Raw genomic sequence first — 22541 nt, 5'->3', positions numbered from 1 at the left:
TGTTTTTCCTATTTCATCTCCATTTGGAAAGTGGGGAAATGTGAAAATGCCTTATTTCCTACAGGCCTTGGTGAGCAATGAGCACCTTAATGACCCAAAGCTCTGCTATCAGCAGTGGGGGACCCTGAGATCACTATTTTTGATTTACTCATTGAAGGCCATCAGCCCTCATAAAAGCTATCCAGGTCACTTGACCTCTGCCTAAAACTAAATTTAATTATCTAACAGTGCCACAACTGTTAATTATGTTGTGAGGGGGTGTATGTGGAATGAATAAATCTAAGTGACACAGAGGCCCTTGCCCAATTAGCAACAGCTTCAGGTGCTTTGGGCTCTGGATCATTCTTCAAAAGATGATCGAGAAAAGGAATGAAGCAAACAAAGAAACACGTTTGCGCCCCAACATATGATTTATTCCACAATAATTCTGTGACCATGTGGCCCCATTTTTTCTGGTTTCCTAAGTCCAGACTGGTTTACCCCACTGTTAGCCCATGTAAGGCAGTACTTGAAGGACTCTGCCCAAACTGAACAGAGAATGTTGAAAAATTTATACTCTGTAAATTGAATAATAATTGGGGTTTAGACTTACATACAGCTGTGTTAAAAGAGACTCAGAAATGACTGGCTACATGTGTCCTAACCTGCATCTATTGATCTCAAATGCACTTTAACTGATTCATTATCACTTACTGATTGCTCGTTCTCCTGCTGATGTGGGTTCCTCTCCAGAGAGAGAAGTGTTTTTCCATTGCATCCTCAGAGCAGAGCAGGACTACGTGTGTGAACCCTGCTGCCAGGATTTTTCCTATAGCTGTATACAAGAGAAAAATCCCCTGTAAATAGTTCATCACTTCCTTACTTAAGCATTGTGTAAGTACAAACCTCTGTAATCACTGTGACAGGGGAGTAAATGGAAAATCAGCAAGGGCTCTTTGGAAAACCCTTCCTCTACAGATTCACACAAGGGAACAGGGTGGTGCACTCAAGCCGCAAAGTCCTGGAGCACCACGGTGAAAGAGACAGTGGATGGTTCACTTCCAGGAGGTTAACTCAACCACAGCTCCCCTCCAAGCTGCTGTTCTTCCCCAAAATATTTGACACCGAGGACCAGCACAAGATTTACTTTATGCCTCTTCTACTGCCGTTGCATTTGTCTTCTCTTGAGGGCTGCCACCATGGGCCAAAGCCACCAAGGACACACCAGCCTAGAAGCCACTCCCAGCAAGGTGTTAAAAGCAGTAGGATGCTTGCTGTGCCCTTGCCTGGTTTATGTAGCTCAGACTCACTCTCTGCCTGGCCTGAGCTAAAGGAGGCTTCTCCAGGGTAGCAAGCAACCACACCCTTTGAAGCTCCTCTGTGTTATTTACTAGAATGCTAAAATTTAAATGTAAAGTTGAAAGTTTTAGATAAAGCAGAGCTATATGTAATAATGGGTGTGCCTCCTCAGCAGATGCAGCAGGCGCTGATGTTTCTCCCCTCAGCCTGGCTATAGCATCAGGGGTCTAAAATGTCCTCTTGGCAATACATTTTCATGTTGATATTTGGGAACACTCCACACTAGTGATGCAGGACTCGGTTTTGTCAATTAACCTCTTTCCTTCGTGCCTCCTCTACAAAGAAAAAAAAAATTAAAGGGCAATCGTGTTCTTCAGGAGAGTGTCAGGTCTTTTAGAATCATTTAAAATATACCAACTGTGACTGGTTAGAAACCAATCAAAACCCCATTTTTGCACTGCTTGCAGAAAACCTAACATGGCCTTGCCCCCAGCAAGCTACGTCCCCACAGTCCCACTGAGGAATACTAATTTCTCCTTTCTTTGCTGAGATCTCAGGGATAATATTAGTATGTGTAAGATCCAGAATGTGTCAGCTGCCAGAAAAGGGACGTTCCCCAGAACCCACCTGGCACAGCAGGGAAGTCCTTTGGGATCCCCTGCCCATAAATACTGGATTTACAGCCTCATCCATGGGGTGGAACAGCTGCTCCGTTTGTCAAGTACCTTTTATCAAAATTATTTATCATCCCAATACATTTTTTATGTGGATCAGTCTGGAGCTGAGCTACCCTAAGCCAACCAGTATAGATATTCTCTCTTTCCCTTTTCTCTCCTGGATTGCCTTGCATCCCAAAGACAGCCCCAGGTCTGGGAAACACCTGACCCGAAGCCACCCCCATCTGGCATGAAACACAGATCAGTAGAACAAGAGAAACTGGCTTCTATCTTTTGTCAAATGCAAATTGCTGAGAGTTAATTAAGACACATTTCAGGAACAGTGAGTTGTTTTTTTTTTAAATTATAATCTATCCTGAGGTGTGGGTAGGGTTCAACATCTCTCCTCGGGAAAGGGGTTACAAAACTGGAACTGCAGTTGGCAAAGGTGCTGGCAACAAAGGTCCCACAGGGCTTTGGTGGCAGCAGAGCACACAGGGTGCTCCAAGACCTGTGAGACCAGAGGCAATCCAGGCCCAAAACCTCCTTGGCATTTATAGTTTTCTAGATTTTCCTTTCTTTTTAATGATTGGTGTCTTCGCCATGGCTTCTGAGATGTGTTGTTCTGCAAAGAAGGTAGGGCCACAAAGGCACGATGCTTCTGCCTTGTTGGAAGCATGTTGAATACTTGCCATTTTCCCCTGCAAAAGGCGTAAGTCTTTTATACACACACACACACACACACACAAAAAAAAAAAAAAAAAAAAAAAAAGAATAAAAGAAATGTTAAACTACAGAACAGACTTTACAAGTGTTTTCAGGCTTCCCACTCATCATCAAGGCCCAAAGCAGAAGCAAGTCAGAAAACAACTGGAGGTACTTAAAGCGACTCAAAGTAATCGTCTGAGTAGTGCTTGAAGTGTGAGGGTTTGAGTAGGAAGACAGGGATTGAGCCAACTGCTGTTGCCTTTCTGGGGAGGCTTTGCTCAGAGGTGTTTACTTCCTCATGCCTTCATGGAGATGTGGCAGTCTATGAAAGCACTCCTCCTGGAATTAGATGAAAATGGTTTAAAAAAAAAAGTAAAAAAAGAAGGAGGAGGGGGATATTCTAGGTCCTGTCATAGCAAGGAAAAGCTTAAAAAAGCTTACCCAAATATTCACCAAAGGTAAGACATGCTGTACACTTAGGAAACGGATGGACAATATCAAGGCATGGGTTTTCTGACTTGCTGAAAGAGAAAATCATTACCAGAGCACCCAAAAATACCACTTCACCATCTCAGAGAGGAGGTGCTTGAATCTGGGTTTATATATGGAAGGCCTTCTGCTGCAGGGATGTGGATGGAGGCTGGCTTCAGGCCCAGGAGGTCCTGCAGAGTTTACATACACTGATTTATACATCTTTACCCAGGGGAGGCAAACCCAGGAGGAAGGGACAAGGGTCCTCCTGGCTGTGCAACATCTCACCGGTCAGTAGAAACCTGGGAATGAAGGTGCATCCAGGATGGGAAAAGCATGGTCACACTTGGTTCAGCACAAGGATATATAGATCAAAAGAAAACGGGTACATTTAAACAAGCTGATGACTTTAGTGTTAACATGTGATTTCTGAATAACTACCAAGACACCAGGCAGGAAACTGTGTGGTTTTGAAAATACCTGGTGAAGGCATTCTGCACGTTCAGTGGAGTGACTGCACCTTCAGTGAAGAAAGCAGAAAAGGGTGGGCTGATCCTCTGAGCAGGGGGAAACCCCGCCCACATCTGAGCCTGCAGTGTGGGCTCTCATGAGTAGGTTACTACAAGGGAACTGTCAGCTGGGAATAGACAGGACACTCAGGAGAACCTCGGTAAGAAAATTATGTCAACCCCAAACGACAAAGACATGACTGAGACCCAGTTCCTCTGTGCACCAGTGCTGAGTTGGAGGGATAAGCCAGAAAACTTCCTTTGAAATTCTGTCCCCTACAGGCTCAAAGTGGCCAGAGTATTAGAGAGACTTTAAAAAGTGTCATTATATATTTAATTAATTCAGAAATTTCTGTTTCTCAGTTTGTGGCTCCTAGCACAAGCAGTACTGCAGCCTGCACAGAGGTTGCCAAGACCTTTGGCACCCCCAAGAGTTACAAGACCCTCAAAAGCACATGGAGATGACTGGGAAGAGACACACCACAGATGACAGCAATTGGAGACTGACTTCTTTGTCCATTGCTGCTGTCTGACACTGTCAGAGTGGTGCTCCAGCCATGCCCAGTGCAGAGCTCTGGAAACTGAAACATCTACAAATACCAAACATGATGTTTGTCCGTGCGCTGTTCTGATACTGGTGCTTTTCTAACCCTGCCTCTGCCGAGGAGTCAGCTGAAAGGCTTGGGGCAGTGGCAAAGGCAGGAGGTGTTTTTGTGCCCTTGAATACTGGAAGAGCTCCAATCTGTCCTGACAGTAAGAATCCTCCTCCCTGGTGCCTGTCAGGGGGGCTGTAAAAATGAGCCAGTGCTTCAGCCCACTTTCAAGTCCTACTTGACCAAAGCTGATTGTGGTGAGTTGTGTCCTGTTGATCCCCTTCCACCACATGCTTGGACAGAGGGGATAAAGCCATTCTGGTACCATATCATTTCACCAAAATGCACAGAGGGAAGGTACTGACAGCCCCACCAGGGACCTCTCTGCAAAATTTCTCTGAAGTATTTAGTTGCTAAAGAAGGTTTCAGTGCTTGACACAATCTTTTAAGAAGCAAGTTAGCCATAAGCTAACAGAAAATCCACCATCCTCCACACAGGCAGGTGGTGGGCTTAGCCCTTTGTGAGCTCTCAGAAGCACCAGATGATATGCACAGCAAAGTCTGAGTCTTACATTTGCTGTAGCTGACACACGCTGTTCGCTGAAAGAGAATTAGCCTTTTCCTCTGCAAAACTGAGCATTAAGAGTTAGTCCAGCTGCTAGCAAATGTCAATTAGGCTGCTAAAAGCCCAGGTTGCTTGTGAAAAATAGGACTTGAGCTCCAGAAACACGTAGGCCCTTTTTCAGCCTGGTTTTTCATTACTTTTCAGTCTCTAACTTGATCTAGTGTTAGAGCTGAGATGCAGTTGGCTTGGGATTAGCCATTAAAATAATGAAAAAACCTGTAAGACAACTGTAAGACAACAATTTCTTCCAGGCATGCAAAGCAGTTGTGTTTTCCCTTACAGAATTGCCTGTGTTTTGTTTCAGGTCCTGGCTTTGTAGATAAAGGAATGTGAGAACATAACGAGCACATCAGCCTTACACTGAGTTCAGATAAAGCACAGCAAAACCACCAACGCAGCAGCTATTTAGTCAGAAAGAAAGAAACATATGGGGTCAAAGTGACATTATCTCACGTGGCACTGAAGGGAAACGTCCCTTCAGTTTGTCACAAGATGCTGGGCACCTGCTAAACCCCCCCTGGATGAGTGGATATGCCATATCAGAAAACTAGAAAAAATTGTGTGCCAGTAAATCCTCTGCTAAATTCTCTTTGCAGAGGTTGATATAAACAAAAGTTACGATGAACAAAAGGGGAGTGCACAAGCCCGCTTGGCAAGGGTAGGTCTTCCAAACAACATGTCTGAAGTGTTTCTGTGGAGACATTTTCCTTGACTTTTGTCCCAACTCTCACAACATTCAGCACTTTTGCAGGTCTTGGAACCACGTGTCCATATATGACTTTTAGCTCTTATTTTAAAAGAAGCAACTGGAAGTCATAGCCTTAGGAAAGCAATAGAGTATGATCTCTGAGAGGGTTAAAGGAACTGAAGTTAAGTTTAGGTGACCTGAGGGTGGAGGTGATGTGATTGGTGAGGTCCCAGGTCAGAGACCATCCATCCATCCAGCGTGAGGAGGGCTCTCCAACCCCTCAGCTCCACTCCAGCCTTGCTGTAGCCTTGCCAGAAGTAAAATATTGGAAATGTGGGCGACAGCTTAGATTACACATTGTTAGAAACAGCCAGGATAATCTGCCGCCAGTTCCCTAAAAGGAAATCTTTAACTAACAAATATGCTCCAGCCTTTTGAGCTGGCAGATAATGATGGAACAGTGGATAAAACATAGCTGGATACCAGGGAAGTGGTGCTGTGCAAGGGGGTGTGTCACCAGGCCAGAGGAAACAGTGTGGGGCAGGAGAGCTACTCCTGGAGCAGCTTGACCAGGAAGAGGAAGGTGGAGGGTCAGGTTTTTGGGTGCTGCAATGTGCCACGCTGCAGCCCTGGCACCACGGCTGTGCCAGTGCCCTGCTCTCAGGGACAGCCAGCAAAGCTTGATGGGCTTTGTAGTCCTCATTGGGGGCTTCATCATGGCCATAGGTCATCTCCATGTCCCTCCCGTGACACTACAGCACATGGTTTTGCTAGACAGATCCAACAGTGGGTCAAAGAAAAGCATCAGCTTCCCTGTTTATAGAAAATCTCTGCATGTGACATCCCTGCCCTTCTCAAGGGCAAACAGTATCTCCATGAGTTCCAGTCAGGTATGTCCCATATAAGGCTGTGAGATTTCCAGACCAGGGAAATGCTGAGGTTTAGGTCCCTTGGCATCCCAGGACCCCATGGTGCTGCAATGCAAATGTATCGCTGTGCTGCTGCTGCTGCCATCACCACCAGTAACACAGGACAAGCAATACTGGGTCTGTTCTGACGGTAGAAACCTTGTGCACATGGATTTTGTTCCAGCTGAGAAGGTCTCTGTTTGGAACAGCATGTCCCAGCTCACGGAGACTTCTCCTGCTGAGACATTTTGAATAAATTCTGCATAAACCTTTCTGGTATGGTAAAAATAATAATAATGAAGTGGCAAGACACAGAAAATGCACGCACAGTGGAAACCAAATTTGGAATGATTTAGGTGATTCAGGCTTTTTTGGGGGCAATAAGCAGCTAGTGCAGCTCACCACATGCTCGCACAACCCAAGAGCTTGAAGCCAGCTTGAATGAATGATTCATGATTCCGCACACGCTCCGGCTCCTCCGCCACTCCAGCCTGTACCCAGCTGGATCTCAGGAGAAATTCCTAGAGTGTGTAATTGTGTATAATGTGATCGTCCTGCAGCAGGAAATAGGTTTGTAAGCATTCTTAGCCAGTACAATCGATGTCGTACAGATATGGTCCGCAAGGAAACAAAGTGGAGATACATATTGCAGCGAGTCACTGGAGAGCCAACGCAGCCTTGTGGGAAGGACATGTTAGGCAGGGAATGTATTTAAGCCCAAACAGTCACGGTACACGTAGTACTTCATTTTAAAATATCTCAGCGTGACCGTGCTCAGAGCGAGGGGGGAGATGCTGACCTGCGAGCACCCAGCAGCAAGGCCAGATGGGGGGGACACCCCTTGGAGAGAGGCAGGACCGGGCTGCAGGGGGTGGAGCAGGGAGCCCGGCGGTGTTATGTGGTGTAGCTGCAACCTCGTCCTGCAGCTCGGCTGTGGCCGCAGGGACCTGCAGGGACCTGCAGGGACCCGGCACAGCGGGGTGAGGGCTCGCAGGCTCTGCGCAAAGCGGGCACCTCCTCCCCAGGGGAGCGCAGGCTGGGAGCGCAGCACCCTCTAGAGGAACGCGGCCACTCAGCCCTCGGCCTCAGGGAGCGTTTGTATCCGCCGGAAAGCATCTCTCCCGCAATGCTTATTTTCCTTAGGTGAATGTAATCTCATCGCTGGGCACCAGCGCAATATCGGGCCCCAGCACTGCTGAGCCTGAGCAGCACCAGGCTTCCAGGTGGTCATCTCCAGGGGATGGAGATGAGCAGTGCTGGAGGCAAGGACAGAAATGGAGAGGGCGAGGTGGATCAGAGGCTCCCCAGTAAACCGGGAAGCACCACCCAGGGGGAATCCTCCAAGCTCCTACCTTGCAGGGCTCCAGGTGTGTCCCCAGCTGCAGTTGGCATTGTCTTGGTGGCAGGTTTAACCCAAACTGGAAGTGCAGGTGTGGAGATGGACATGTCACTCACAACTTGTGGTTCCCATAATATGCAGCTCAGTTTAGCCCAGGAGCCCTGAGCTGTAGGCACGGCATCCCTCAGCCATGGACTCTGCATCCCCACACGCACCTGGGCAGAGCAGCTGTGTCAGGCCAAGAAGAGTGAGGTGGATTGTTACCTAAGAGTGACCTGTCAGTGAAAATTGTGGATTGGGTGGATTGTTACCTAGAAGTGACCTTGGGGCCCCTGTAACATGGCCTCAACACGGCTTAAATTCCTACATGTGATTAAATGCCCAGGTTACATCTGCATTACTCTTTCCAGCCAGGATGTGTCGGCCAACACACAGTCCTCAAAGATATGTGGGGATCACCTGGGATTCCCTGTGCAGGAGACATGAGACACCCGTGGAAAAACATCCTATAAATGCTGTGCTAGTCTGTGGCTACAGCTGTGGCTTGTCTTTGTGGCTGTCTTTGTTTCTGGAGTTTCCCAGTTCCGTACTGGTCAAAAATGGGGCTTCTCTGTATAAAGAAAAACATTAACTCTATTTTAAATTACTTCCATATACAGTACCTAGTTCATATTTCTGCAGTTACAGTGCTTTTATATTTTATTTCACAAACCATGTACCAATTTCAAGAGGAAGCATGTCTGAAATGTGAAAACCTAAAATGTAAAAAAAAAACACCAAAAAACCCAAAGTCTCAAACACATCTTCCAAGTTGAAATCAAAAAATGCTAGGCAAGCAGCCTGAGTCCTCTCCTGAAGGGCCCATTTTCTGTTTCTGTCTTGGATGTACAGTGTGCAGGTTCCAGCCTGAGTCTGCTGGGCTTGGCCAGGTCCTTTAATGAGCATTTTGTCTGATAAAGAACGGAATACAGAAGATAACCCAGGGAAGAGAGCAGAAACGCTTTTCTGCCTGTTTTGTGAAAGGAACAAGGATGAATCAGATAAATGCCAAAGCAGGACACCAGAAGCAGGACAGAGCCACAAGATGGGACAGAGGTATGGAGCACCTCTGCTATAAGGCTGAGAGAATTGGGATTGTTCAGCCCGGGAAGGAGAAGGCTCTGACTGACCTAATTATGGCCTTTCAGTACCTGAAGGGAGCCTGCAAGAAAGTTGGAGAAAGGGACCTGGAGTGACAAGACACGGGGGAATCACTTCTAAGCGAAAGAGAGTAGGTTTAGTCTGAATATTAGGGAAAAATTCTTCCCTATGAGGCACTGGCACAGGGTGTCCAGAGAAGCTGTGGCTGCCCCTGGATCCCTCGAAGTGTCCAAGGCCAGGCTGGACTGGGCTTTGAGCAACCTGGGATAGTGGAAGGTGTCCCTGCTTAGGGTGGGGGGTAGAATGAGATGAGCTTTAAGGTCCCTTCCAGCCCAAACCATTTTGTGATTCTACTATTGGTATCTCACTGGGTGACAGCCCAACCTGCCTGTCCCCTCTCTCCCAGGTGGCCTCAGCTCTCCCATTCCAGGAAGGATCTGGAGCAAGAGAGCAGCTGTCCATCTGGAGACACTGGAGCATCCTCGTGATGTGTCTGCTTTAAGCTGTGCTTGGCCCTGGTGGATTCTCCAGCTGGAGAGGTGGGTCCAGCTCTTACCTGAACTTCCCTTGTGCCCACACCACCTTCAGTGGCCCTCAGCTTCCCAATAGGTGACCTCCAGCTCACCTGCCCCAGCAGGACTCCAATTAAACACCCAACCCTTGGCCCAGGGCAGGTTTCCTATTCCGGATATTCCGTATGCACAGGCCACCTGCTGGGCACTGAGCAGCACACTGGCAGCACCCTGCTGCCACTACGCACCAGAATCTCCAGGGAATAGACACACCTGTGAAGCCTCATTAACACCATCTCCCTGTCCCCCTTTCCTTTGTCTTCAAATGGGAATTCACAGAATATTTAATTATTGAGATCAGGCTGAATATGGAGAGATTACTCATCACGGATTCTAGGGATAAACAGTTGCCTTTCAAGAGTAATTTCTTTTTAAACAACTCCCCCTCCCCTTTTCTCCAAATTAATTTCCATCCCAGCCATGAGCCTCTGTAGAAAATCTTGCCATAATCATTTTGAGCTAAATATTCTGTCTAATCAATCAAAGCAGTGGAACCAATTTTGAAGCTGTCACTTTTAATTTTTCCAATAAGAAAAAAATCAAGCATTTGCTGTTGTGATTCAAGCTCTTCAAACCTTCGCTCCACTGCATCAGCGCTTCAGAGCTGTACTTGAAAATGTGAAGAGCCGGCACAATTGCAGAGAAACTAAAATAAGCTGATTTTTTAGCAGTGAGAAGAAACCTGTTTCTTCATGTACCCTTAGACCTGGCTCACAAAACCTTTTCTTTCTTCCTTCCTTCCTTTCTTCCCTGTTTTCCTCCTCAGCACAAAAAATAACTACAGCGTATTAGGGATTTCATGCATGCAAAGGGCTGGCACTCATTAAAGTTGATGTGTTATTGAGAGCTCGGTGCATAACTGCCAACAAAGAACCAGAGAGCAGATGTACTGGGTGCTGGGGTGGATGAGAGGATTCCTCCTGCCTCTGGCACAGGATTCCTGCGGACACATCCACGATGGAGGAGCTGACCTGTGGGAGGAGGCAGGAACAGCCTCGGCACAAAAAATGGCTGGAGAAATCCATGCTGGAAAGAACAGGTTGTTAAACACACTGGCAAGGGCACTTTGTGTTCAGGGTAGGCGTGGGCTGTGTTGCTGCTCAGCGAGGAGCCATCAAATTGAGGCTTTGCAAGTCCTCCAGTGAGCAAACAGGAACATTCTGGTCGGGGGAACGTCAGGGGGAGTTTTGCCATCGCTTTCCTGCCTCCCCACAGTCAGTGCCAGCCACAGCCCTAAGCTGGCATTCACTTCTGCTTTTAGGGTTGGACGTGAAGGAAGTCAGGCCCTGGAAGAGCACTGTAGGACAGGAAAAACAGCAAAAGCAGCAACAGTGCCCTCAAGCTGGACCCCTACTTGAATCCAAAACAGAACCCGCCAGCTACTAAGAAGAAATGAACTCTATCCCCACCGAAACCAGGACAACCATGTAGAAAAGGAAAGATCCTTCCTACAAATTGATACCTGAACTCCCTAGGTTCAGGACCACTTCCAGTTTCATGTTAATTCCACACCAAGATAGTCTCAACTGTGATCCCACAGCTCTCCTGCTGCTTGCACAGAAACCAAGCAATGCTGGCAAGCCTCAGCTGCGGCTGCCCTGTGTGACCCCACAGCCACCCTGCTGCCATCCAGCACCCTGGGCTCATCACCATGCACCCAGCAGTGACTGTCAGGTCCCACGTCACTCCTGCTTGTCACTATCTCCTCTTCAGGAGCCCGTAAATGGGATTCAGGAGGCACATAATCAGCAGAGATGCTGGAGTGGCAGCAGAAGCCAACAGTGTCACTCAGCAGCTGCCTGATGTCTCTTACCAACCCCCTGCCTCACCCTCCAGCTCTGTTGTCTTGGTTTATTGTGTCTGTCGAGGACACAGATTGGGTTTGGAAGTTCTGAACATGCGGAGAGCCCTCTGGCATCTGAGGAAGGAGATGAAACCTAAGAAACTGAGAAGTTAATATATGTTTTCAGTTTGCAAGAGAGCTTGGAAATGCCACTGATGCTTTATTAATCTCTTCTGCCCCTGGAGGACAACAGACAGCTGCTTCTTCCTCTCTCTCTGCTGAATTTCCTTTACTGGAAGTTAAAGGAGACAGGGGCAAGTTAATTCTGTTTTGGGGACAGAGCGTTTTTGTCTATGCCTTCCATAATGCTTTTGGATTATTGAAACTCCTTTAAAACATGACTTTTTAATGTATTTAAGAAGTCCAATTTTCTTTCTCTGCTGTTTCACCCCAGCAAGTTCTCTCTCCCAGGAAAACCCAAATGACTCAGGTCTAGCCATTTTTATTGCAGCTCCATCATGTCTTGGCTGCTGAGGCCAAGCAAGGACAGAACTCAACCCAAGGCAAGATGAGGCCCCCAGAACAAGGAGAAATTACACCAAAGCCAAACATTCTGACATGATGATCGGTTGTATTTTCAGTCCATTAATACACATTCATTTACCAGATACAAATGGAGTGGAAAGGAAAGCAATTGTTAGCAGGAACAAGGATACAAAATTCAATTCCAGCAGCCTTCACAGAAGGGATATTCAGTGTCACAGCAGCACTGTCGGAAGGGAGGGACGCACGGAGACCTGTGCTCACACCCCAAGTGGAAGCTCTCCGTTTGTGGATTAGTTTAGCTAGAGACACAATTTTTTTAAAAAAACAACATTCCCAAAACTGTGACTTTTTGACACTTTTTCTCATTTCCCTAGTGTCAGAACTAGGGAAAGTTGGAATTATTTACATAGAGGAGATTTTATGAAAAGATACTGGAAGATTAAAAATAGAATAATCACAAATACTGGAGAATACAACAAGAAAGCAGGCAAGGAAAGGAAAATAGGAAAAAGAAAGTGACACCCCAAGAGGATCATTGCATTCAGTGGTCAATGTATGGTTATTGGAGCAGCTCCACTTTGATACACTGAGATTCACATGCTGGCCTTGATTCATTGCCATGAAGTCACACTCCAGGTTTTAGAGCAGGATGCTGCAAAGCTCCTGGTTTCAGCAGGATCTCAGCAGTGCAGTAGCGATTGCTTGTTTGAAACCATCTGCAGAATGAGTGCCACAAGCTGTGACAGCTCTCCTGGGGCACCCAAGGGGTGCCAAACTCTGCTCATATCCTGGTCTGGACACCGCTAGTTTTCTTCCCCTTGGCCACCACAGCACTGCACCGTGAAAGGCTCTGCTGCTGGTGAGCAGGGTCAGCTCAGACCAGCATGGATTTGGGGCTCCACATTCAGCAGGAGAGGGAAAAGGCATTATCCTCCAGTACTCTCATGCTTGTATGGGAGTGTCCCCACAAATGCAGCTCTGTGCCCAGATACAACCCCCGACTGTCCTTGCTACAAGTGCTCAAGGCTCGTTACACTGAAATAGCAACAGCAAACCACATCTGCACTTGATTGTACAGGGATGCTCCCACGGAAGGAATAAGGATATTGTAAATTATTCATGGAAGAGTCCCAGCTAGGCAACACCTGCACCGAGGTTCTCCCAGGGACAGCACCAGGATTGTAAAATCATGTTGTGAAACTTGATCAAAAGAAAGGAAAATGGAGCGTTTGGGGTTTAATGCAGCAAAGCTCGCACCAAGTCAGGGGGACAAACTGAGACCAAGAGAGCAGAAACTGAGCCGAGCACTTCACCTCTTCCATGGAGCACTGGAGTGGTTCTCGTATAAATTGTTTTTTAGTACAGTTCTTGCAGACAATGACATTTTATCCCTCATTTTTTAAATCATGCATTAACTGTACAGTGAAACATTTATCCAGTCCAACATCTATACAACAAAACACATATTTTAAAATATCAGACTATTAAAATTTAAGGAAGGAGTGTGAGTTCTCAAATTGGCATGTGTTAAGGAATAAAGGGAAAAGAAGTGTTCTACTTGAGTTGAATTACAAAATAAAGTATGAGCCTGGGAGAAGTTCTCATTTCCTGTAATTCTAACAAATAAATGCCACAAGAAACAGTTGATGTTTCTGGGGTTGCTAGTGCTTGAATCCACATCACCTGTTCCAGCTCTGGGTATCGTGGGTGACCCTCTCCAGTTTGAAGCCCATGCTGGTATGACAGACTAAGCAGCAGTGATTGTTCAGGTGCAGAAATCAACTCTCTCAAGGTGTTCAACCTCACAGGCTTCTTAATATAAGAAACAAACCTGTAGCTGACAGGACCCAAGGAGCCAGCTCTAAACAGCACAACCCATGGTGTGAATGAGTGGGGCCTTCACTGGGAGTGGCTCCAGCCTGTTGTCTGTTTGGGGTGAGCAGTGCTGCTTCCATAGGGAACTTGGTGGCCCCACAAGCCCCTGGGGATGCTGGGATCTCCTCACTGAGCTGAGGCTGCCGTGCACACCCTGCTTGCATTTGAATGTTACTGAATTCCTGGTATCAGGAGTTTAGCACCAACACAGGGAAGGGATGATCAGCACGGTGCCTCTGTTCCCACAGAGGGGAACCTCCTCCCAGACAGAGAGCCAGCACCAGGCCTGTCTGCTACCTCAGTAATGAAAGACCTTCCTAATTAGCACCTTTTCATACCAGATCAGTCAATTACATCTCCCTCCATGGCTCTGCTGTGTCACGGGGGACCAGCAGCTATCACACAATGGTGAGCATTGCAGAACCTGGGTGGTTTTTCCCCAAAACAGCCTGGCAGAGGGGGAGCTAACACCCCTGGAGTTAGGAAGCTCCAACAATCAGCTACCTACCATTTTAAAAGACAATGTAAGGATAATTTAATAATTATAAAAACTTTTACTAATATGAGGATGGGGAGAATAAGAGCACTTAGAAGGTGACAGGAGTGTTGCACTTCAAGGTTCAGTGTATACAGGTGGTGGGGTTGAACACTTTCTGACTCTGAACATGGACCTGTGTGACTGACAAGGATTCTCTGGCAGGCTGTAATTGTTTAGTCAGCAGCTTCAGTCAAACTAAAACAGCTAAAAGCATCAGGAGAGAAAAGCTCTGAACCTGCACTGATATGAAATCACAGGACACCTTTGATCTTTTTCGATTGTAAATGGTCAGGGCACACATGGCTTTGGCTCTGCAGGGGGTGACCCCGGGTCAATTTTTTAAGGAAAAAAAATCAAGGGAACATATTTATGTGCTTACAGCATGCCAGGTAAAAGCATTAACCCCCCAGACTCAACCACATAAAATGCTGTACATGCACTTCCCAAAGGTGAACCAGACCACAGATGCACCAGCCAGAAAGGAGTGTAAAAGGCAACTGCACCTACAGAACACAAGTGTACAACTAGGAAGTGGAAGCTGTAGGCATGGGCTGAGATTTGGAAGAACATCTGGGGTTTGTTCCCTACTTGGGTGATGCAGCAGGTACAGAATTAGCTGGTGCCTATTTACAGGTCTGAACACAGAAGGTAATCAGCGAAAATGTCAGGCCAGCTACGTTTTGGGAAAGCTAGGTGACCAGTGGGATTTTTTTCCAGTTAAACTGCTGGAAGAGCCAGAAAAGGGAAAAATAAACTCTTCAGTGAACTAAAATAAATACCAGTTCACTGGACCTTTTGACCAAGGAATGTTGGGCACAGGTATAACCCAGCTAGGGAAGGGATCCCTGGGTGCAGGGGCAGCAGAAGAGCTCAGCCTCCCACTCCTCCAGATCCAACTCTCCTTAGGTGTTTTCTAATGCTGTTCTCCCAGCACGTGACACAGCACTGCAGACTGCCAGGAACACCTCAGGCTGGAGCTGGACATGAAAATTGGGAGACACGGCTGATTGGATGGAGCATGGGGTAAGACCCAGGCTGGTGCCCACCACACGAGGTCCTAGCCCAGGAACAGTAGTGTTTTTCCCAGGATGCTGGATTGAACTGCTGCTTCTCTGTACAGGGAGATGCAAAAGAGCTTTGGAAACTGTCTAACAGCAATGGAAAACAGGAATGTGCATGCTGAGTTCTACCTCTGCTTGGGAAGACAGGTCCTGCAGGACTGAACTCAAGGTTGTGGCTGGTTCAGTAATAAAGTGGAGCAGAGACAGGGCTTTGTTACCTGCTCCCCTTTCCCCTTGCATTCACCCCATCTACAAACCCACGCATCAGCTCAGTCTGAGCATGGTGTCAGCTTCATGGCCTTCCCCTTCTTTTAAATAGAGGGAAAGGGATGGAAGTGAAAATCTACCCAAACCCCCAAGATAAATGCACAAGCAGAGTGCAGAGCTTGGTTCAGCTCATGCTGGCTTTTGAGTTTCTGTCCCGTTACATGCAGTGCCTTGGTTTCCTCTGGCTCTGGACACCTCAGGCTTGAGTTGGAACCTTGATCCTCTCCTGAGGAAAACAGTCACACTCAGTGGGACCAAACTGTGCTGTGTGTGTCTGCAAAGGCCAGCAAACTCTAGTGATCTCCAGCACCTCCAGCTCCACTGAGACTGCCCTCTGCCAAGCCTGAGGGCTGCTGATTGCTCCAGCTGCAATAGATAGAGGATTTTTTTTCCCCCAAAGGGATGAAGAGACCAAAATGCTGATTCTGATGCAGGATTGCTAGTCTGTTTCCCTTTAAAAAGTGAAACACTCAGAAAGCTGCAGGACAGCCCATGGCAGCAGCAAACAGCACTTCCCAACAGTGCAAGGGCTGCACAACGTGCTCTGACGGCGCGTGGAAGGGGTGAGATGGGGACCTCCAGCGAGCCAAGGGGCAGATACCCAAAGCCTGGGAAGCAGCACACGCAGCCCACGACTCCTGTGCAGCCACAGCACGATCACAGTACGAACACAACCACAGGATACAGCTGGCAGTGGTGACAACATCGACTGGGAGTCAGTTCCTGTCCTAGGAAGTAGCCTGCATCCTTTAGATGCTCAGAACATGCCTGAAGAAGTAACTCCTCCAGAGGTCAAACTTCTCATCTGCCATCATTTCCAAGTCTTTCTGCTCCTCTCCTCTGCTAGTGTCGATTTGCTTCAAGTTCCTCCACCAAAATCCTTAAGAAAGGCACATTAGCTTGGTGGAGAAGCTTTTTGTCTCCTTTCACTTTCCAAAATCCCATATTTTTCATTAACGTCTCTCCTGAGAACAAGACTTTAGAAGGTAAAGCAGTCTGCATCTTCTTAAGTCCAAACCTCCATGGGTACCATGGACTCCTTTGTTCCGACGGAGGGAAGCAAATACTCTTCCTCCAGAAAACGAAAGGGGAATTGTACTAAAAACCCACGAATCTTTTTTAATTCTTCTGCTGCTTTCGCAGGATCATCATTTGCTAATTTGGGCTTGTTGATGAAATCACGCAGTTGGGTTAAATTATTCACCTCGTCACTGGGAAGGCATCGAAACACCTGAACAAAACAGAAAGAAGAAATCGCCTATCAGTGCAGGGAAATGCTGCAATGCAGACTTCCTGAGAAAGACCAAAGCATCCAGTACAAATTCCCCAGCATGGGAGTGACTGAATTAACAGCCTGGAGAACATGGAGGGAAGAGGTATGTGCCTATCCTCAAGGAGGCTGGAGCAGGCAGAGGGGAAGCTCCAGGGCCTTTTCTGATCACTGAAAAAGCTCATTAAAAGACAGAAGTAAAATTTGCTTCTACTCCAGTTACACCGTGGCTAATTACAAGTAGTAACTACACCATGGCCATTCACTGGAGCTGATGCAAACACAAGGAGAAATCTGATCTGCTACTTTCATGGGTGCTATCACACCCTGAGAAGGCACCAGCTCCAGTTTCTTGTTCACAGCTCTTGAATCTGACACTACACATTCCTTCAAAACATCTCTGAAGGTCCAACCCCAGGAACTGGACCTGCTGCCTTTGCCCTTCATGTGCTGGTTTTCCCATTGGCATCTGCTGCCTCTGCATGGGATGGAGGGAGGGGGAAGTTGCTGTGCTCCTCACCTTATCAAAGATGGTGGCATTGCGAGCTGCTGTGGCAATCCACACCTCCTTGAAGAATTTGTCACAGACGGGATCCTGGTGTTCCGGATTGAGATCGGAGCCGCCAAGGACAACCCTGAGAAGACAAAGGGATGGATGCTCACAGAGCCTGAAGCACTGGGCTCTCCCCCCTTGATAAATGCCAGGACACAAGAGGTTTCCTTGGGATGTGCCAAACCCTGTGCGCTCCCAGCACCCTCCCACTCCTGTCCCCTGTGATAATCTGTCAGCTCTAATGCTGTTTGATTTTCTCCTTTTCTTCTGTGCAGTAACTGTCCAGATGGGAAATAGGGTGGGGGAAAAAAAGGAGAAAGAAAAAGGTCTTAAACTAAAAATGGCCGTGTTGTGGGCCAGATGGCTGCTCCCAGTAAAGAAGCTTCTTTTAAAAAGTGACAGTGCTACCCAAGATTGAGAGAGTGTGCAAATGGGCTCTGGAGGAGAAATACCACTTGTTTATGAGCTCCGCTAGTGAAATCCTTGAGCAAAATAATTTGTAAAATCAAGCTACCAAGCTGTGGACAGGAGCAGTGTGAGAAACAGCGGCAAAACCCTGGGCTCAGTCCAGCCCAGGCAGCGCTAAACCTGGGCAGGCAGTGGCAGCCCCGTTGGTTTGAAAGGCTGTGGGGGCAGGTTAAGCCTGAGCGAGCCCTGCCTGCATCCCTGCTCAGTGCCCACATCCCTCCCTGCCGTGCTCGGCCAGCCCCACGCCCCACCTGAAGCAGCGCAGCCGGAGGGACTGGGCGAACCTCCCGGCGCTGTACTCCTGGCCGTCCATGACGGAGGGCACGGTGTCGGAGTCCTGCACGATGACGGCCATCTCGCTGTCCCGCTTCCCCAGCATGCTGCGGTCGTTGATGTTGGCAGAGCCTGGGCAGGGCGGGACGAGGCACAGGCAATGTCCCACTGCTGCTCCCGGTGCTCCTGCACACCCTCCATCACCACCCAACAGCCCCGGGGCCCTCAGCACCCCTCAGCTGAACGGGGAACCATCCACAGCTTCGACAGGTGAAAGCCCACCCAGGAGGCTTCCTTATGGAAACACAGACCCTGAGAGGATTTGGGGGAAGGGGAAAAAAAACTCAACTAATTTTTGCAGGCTTCAACAGTTTGGAAGAAGATTAAATCACAGCCAAGCCCAGGCCAACATTTTCAATATTTATTCTTTCTGCAACTTCCCAGATGCTTCTGCTGAAGGAGCCACAGCTTTCAAAGGTCCGAACCGCATTTGGTTTGGATACCCAGTTACCCGAGGCACAATGGGCTCTGTGGGTAAATCACAGAATGGTTTGGCTTGGAAAAGACTTTCAAGCTCCTGTTGCTTTAACCTCCCTGCCATTTAACCTCCTAACCATGGTCAGGTTGCTGTGCCATTCAGGGGGATCTGCTTGAGACCAGCTGAGGCTTTATCCCCCCAAACAGGTTTCTCTGTCCTACACAGACATCAGAGAACAGGGGATGGGAGGACACTCTTTGCTTGCAGCTGTTGGCTCCAAGGGAACAGCAAGATGCAGGGAAGGATAGGCATAATGAGGTTATTAACCCACAGAAATTACCAAACAAAAAAATCTCCAGACACAGCTGTAAGAGACCCCCAAGCTGCAGTTAGCCATTGAGCCTTCCCAGGAATGGGATTAACTCCAGAGGAGCCAACACCTCCAAAGGAAAAACCAGCTAAACCCCTCTGTCCTTTCACCCCTTCCTCCTGCACAGTAGCTCCATGAGCACCTAATTTCCATGCACTCTCTCTTATGTGGAAAAGGGATGGCTTCCCATCCCCTCACCAGGCAGCAGAGATGCACAGACTATATAAAAATCTATCCTCAAGCTTAAAGGCACAGAAAATAGAAACTAAGAGCTGCCTCAGGCCCCCAGACCATCCCAGCTGGAGCAACACAGCTCCTGCTGTGATATCAAACCACCTCTGAGCCACTCTGTGCACTGGAGACGGGATCTGGCCTCTGAGAGGGTGACAGACAAGCAAACCTCACCACAGGTCATCTGAGACCACTGCTTTGAAGGGAGGGAGTATTTCGAGTCTTGTAAAATCTAGTATGAAGATATTCATTGGCAAAGTTGTCATTGCTGAGATAACAGCTCAAAAAGGGCTTCTTTAAAGAAACAGGCTGAAATTCTGCTACAGCATAGAGCTCTGAGCCTGAACTCCTGTCTTGGCTTCATGTTCTCATAATAAATATGGTAAGAGAAGAGGATGAAATGATATCTATTACTCCCTGTAGCATATTGTCCCATTCTTAGGAAATGGAGCTGATACGTGACACATGTTGTCCAAACCTTCCAAATTTTACAGCACATTCTGTTCTTTCAGGAACAGATGACAAGTCTCACAAGTCTTCCTGCTAGAGCAGAGTTTGATACAAGACAGATGGACAATATTCCCTGCACTGGGATTCTCTTCACGGTTACACACAGATTTAAAACCATTTTAGAAAAACAAATTTAAATGACAGCCCTCTGAATCCTTTCCTTCCCCTTGATGAATTTATGAGTTTGGTTTTTGGGTTTGTTTCTTATAAACAGAAAAATATTTCTCAGGAAAGAAATGACAACATGGAAAAGCCCGTGGCACTCTGCAGCCTGCACTGTGTGTGGGGATGGGAAAGGACTGATGCAGGTACAACCCAGTGCCCCAAACCCCTCCTGAGAGCCCCCACTCACCAATTATAACCGTGTTGTCATCAGCAATGAGCAGTTTGCTGTGCACATAGATGAGCTCCGTCACCAGTTTTCCTTCCAGCTCTGCATACGTCCGAAGTCCACAGAATGATATGTAGTTTATCCACTTATCTCCAACTGAAAATTAAAAGACAAGAAAACTGATGGGATGAGGGAGGTGGAAAAGGAAAAGGCCTTGTTTACATGAAGACTCCAATAAATAACAGTTCACTTTTGACTTCTAAAAAAATTATAAATAAACAGAAAATGAAAATAATATTTAAAAAAAATAGACTTGAAAATTTGCTTGTGAGCTCACTGTGCTGCTCTGATCTGCTGCCTGCTCAGACACTCCCACTTCAATGAGAAATTACCCCAGTCTCCTGGGCACAGCACACAAGGGTCCAAACATCTTACAGTAAGTGGACTATGAGACTTTTTCTGCAGATCTTGCAGAAAGGAGGCTGGAAGCAGGTGTTTTGTCCATGGTGAGTATGGCAAATGTGTCCTAATGTACTTGTGTGCAGTTCAGATTTACAGCAGGACCTAGAACAAATGAGGCATTATGCACGGTCCTAGTGTTTGTGATATGTGGGTTTTCATGGTGCTCCGATTCCCAGCAGAGCAAATTCCTGCAGGATTCCTCACGGCAAGGAAGCAACTCAGAAACAGCCTCCTGCTTAGGCAGGTTCTTCCTCTCCACGTCTGACAACTGCCAGAAACAAACCCTGGGTGGGATCCACGGGGCAGGCTGAGGGCTCATGGCTCCCAGAAGCCTGACCCCGCACAGGACATTTTCCAAGTAACACAATCCTGAGCAGCTGCGACCGTGCCGTGCTCCTCCCTGGGGTGTTCCCCTCCTCTGGATCAGGGCTGCAGCCAGGTGTGAAGTCTGACAAGGAGCCATGGCTTGTGTGACCCGGCAGAGCTCACCATGGCAGGATGGTCAGGGAGGAGGTCACTCACAGCCCCACGAGCCCGCAGCACGTGTTGCATTACGTGTTATAGATGCATCCATCAAACAGCAGCATTCAAAGTAAACAACACAGAGGAGAGGAATAAAGCTCTTACCCTCTGCCTTCAGCTGGCCCAGGATGGAGTTTTCCCCTCGGCACATGGTCCTGGAAAGAAGGCAGGAAGCTGTCAGCACCCCCATGGCTCAAGACAGCAGCATGTGCTGGAGCAGAACTGGGAGGGGTGAATCACAAACAGAGATGCCTCTCAAATTGCAGGAGAAACAGGGTGCTTCCAGAGCACACTTTTATCCCAAATGACTGCTCTTCTTGCAAAGGAGTTCGTACCAACCCACAGAGGAGCTGGGGAGCACTTTTGCCTTCTAGAGCAAACATGTGACAAGAAGGGCTGCTACCCTCTGTGCCTTGGGCCTGGATGTGGAATCACATTAAGAAAAACGTCAACACGTGCAGAAGGCCAGGTCAGGGAGTTTGTGTGATTATGGCTGGGCTGGAAGAGCCACAGCTGGCATTCCACTGAGAACCAACCAACCCACGGGCAATTTCTCAAGACCTATGGTTGCCCTCGCAGCAGAAAGCTCTGGCAGAAGGGTCAGGGTACATGCTACTTTCCACCTGCTTGTGTCCCCTGCCCCACTCATCCTCCTGGATGTGCAACAGGACCCCTGCAGGCCAGCAGACAAGGGGGATTTCACTCTGAGGGTTGTGGCAGTCTCTGCACACTGACTGTGCCCTGGCCATACCATAACACAGCAGCTTTCCAGTAAAACCATCTTGGGCCATTTTGCCTTCCTCTACATTTCCCAGCACAAGGGCTACCCAGCACTGCTGCATCTCCTATGAGACCTGCTGGGCTGCAAGTGCCCCCCCAAACATCCATCCTGGAGCAGGGGAATCACATTGGGGAAGACACCATTGCCTTCATGGGGCCAATGAAGGCAGAGCTAGGCCAAAAAGGCAGATTTGGAGATAAATCAGCAAGTCTGGTTTGATCAGTTCAATGGAAAACAAATCACAGAATGGTTTGGGTTGGAAGGGACCTTAAAGCTCATCTATTCTCCAGCCCCCTGCCATGGGCAGGGACACCTTCCCCAAGACCAGGTTGTCCAAAGCTGTGTCCACGCTGGCCACACTGATGGCAGCTGGGGCTTGGGGACCCCCTGCAGCAGTTGGGGTGTCCAGGGGGTCTCTGACAGCCTGCCTGTGGTACCTGTAGTTGAAGTGCATGATGGCCTGCAGTGCATTCCCCCCGCCCGTCGAGATGTCCCCTTCAAAGCCCGGCAGCAGCGGGATCACCACGTACACCCGGAAACGCTTGTTCTCCCTGAAACGAGAGTTTGGGGGAATATCAGCCTGGGAATGCCACATCAGCCTGGAAAAGTTACAGCTTCCCACAAGGTGAACTCTCCCCTCCTTTCACTTCCCCCGAGCTGACCGACTTGGTTCCCATCCAAGGCCACTACACGAATTTTAAGGGAGCAAAGTGTGAAGTGCATTTCCAGTTTCAG

The 22541-nt window shown here is 48.0% G+C and overlaps 1 protein-coding gene across 5 annotated transcripts in view; it reads right to left on the bottom strand.

Annotated features, from left to right (window-relative positions):
* Positions 1–11881: 11881 nt before the first annotated feature.
* PLD1 (phospholipase D1) overlaps positions 11882–22541 on the bottom strand; it is a 74796-nt gene continuing 64136 nt past the window's right edge. For 4 of the 5 annotated variants that reach the window (XM_069024762.1, XM_069024761.1, XM_069024764.1 and 1 more), the window contains 6 exons: positions 22244–22357; positions 21131–21180; positions 20063–20197; positions 18100–18253; positions 17348–17462; positions 11882–16788 (listed from right to left, as the gene is read on the bottom strand). In XM_069024762.1, the coding sequence (XP_068880863.1) occupies positions 16564–16788; positions 17348–17462; positions 18100–18253; positions 20063–20197; positions 21131–21180; positions 22244–22357 (793 nt within the window). In that variant the 3' untranslated portion in view covers positions 11882–16563. The other variant, XM_069024765.1, reaches the window with a different exon arrangement.

Source organism: Aphelocoma coerulescens, chromosome 9, assembly GCF_041296385.1.
Source record: "Aphelocoma coerulescens isolate FSJ_1873_10779 chromosome 9, UR_Acoe_1.0, whole genome shotgun sequence".
Classification (NCBI taxonomy): Eukaryota; Metazoa; Chordata; class Aves; order Passeriformes; family Corvidae; genus Aphelocoma; species Aphelocoma coerulescens.
The sequence above is the reverse complement of the archived record's forward strand: the minus strand, read 5'-3'. Positions and strand labels throughout refer to the sequence as shown.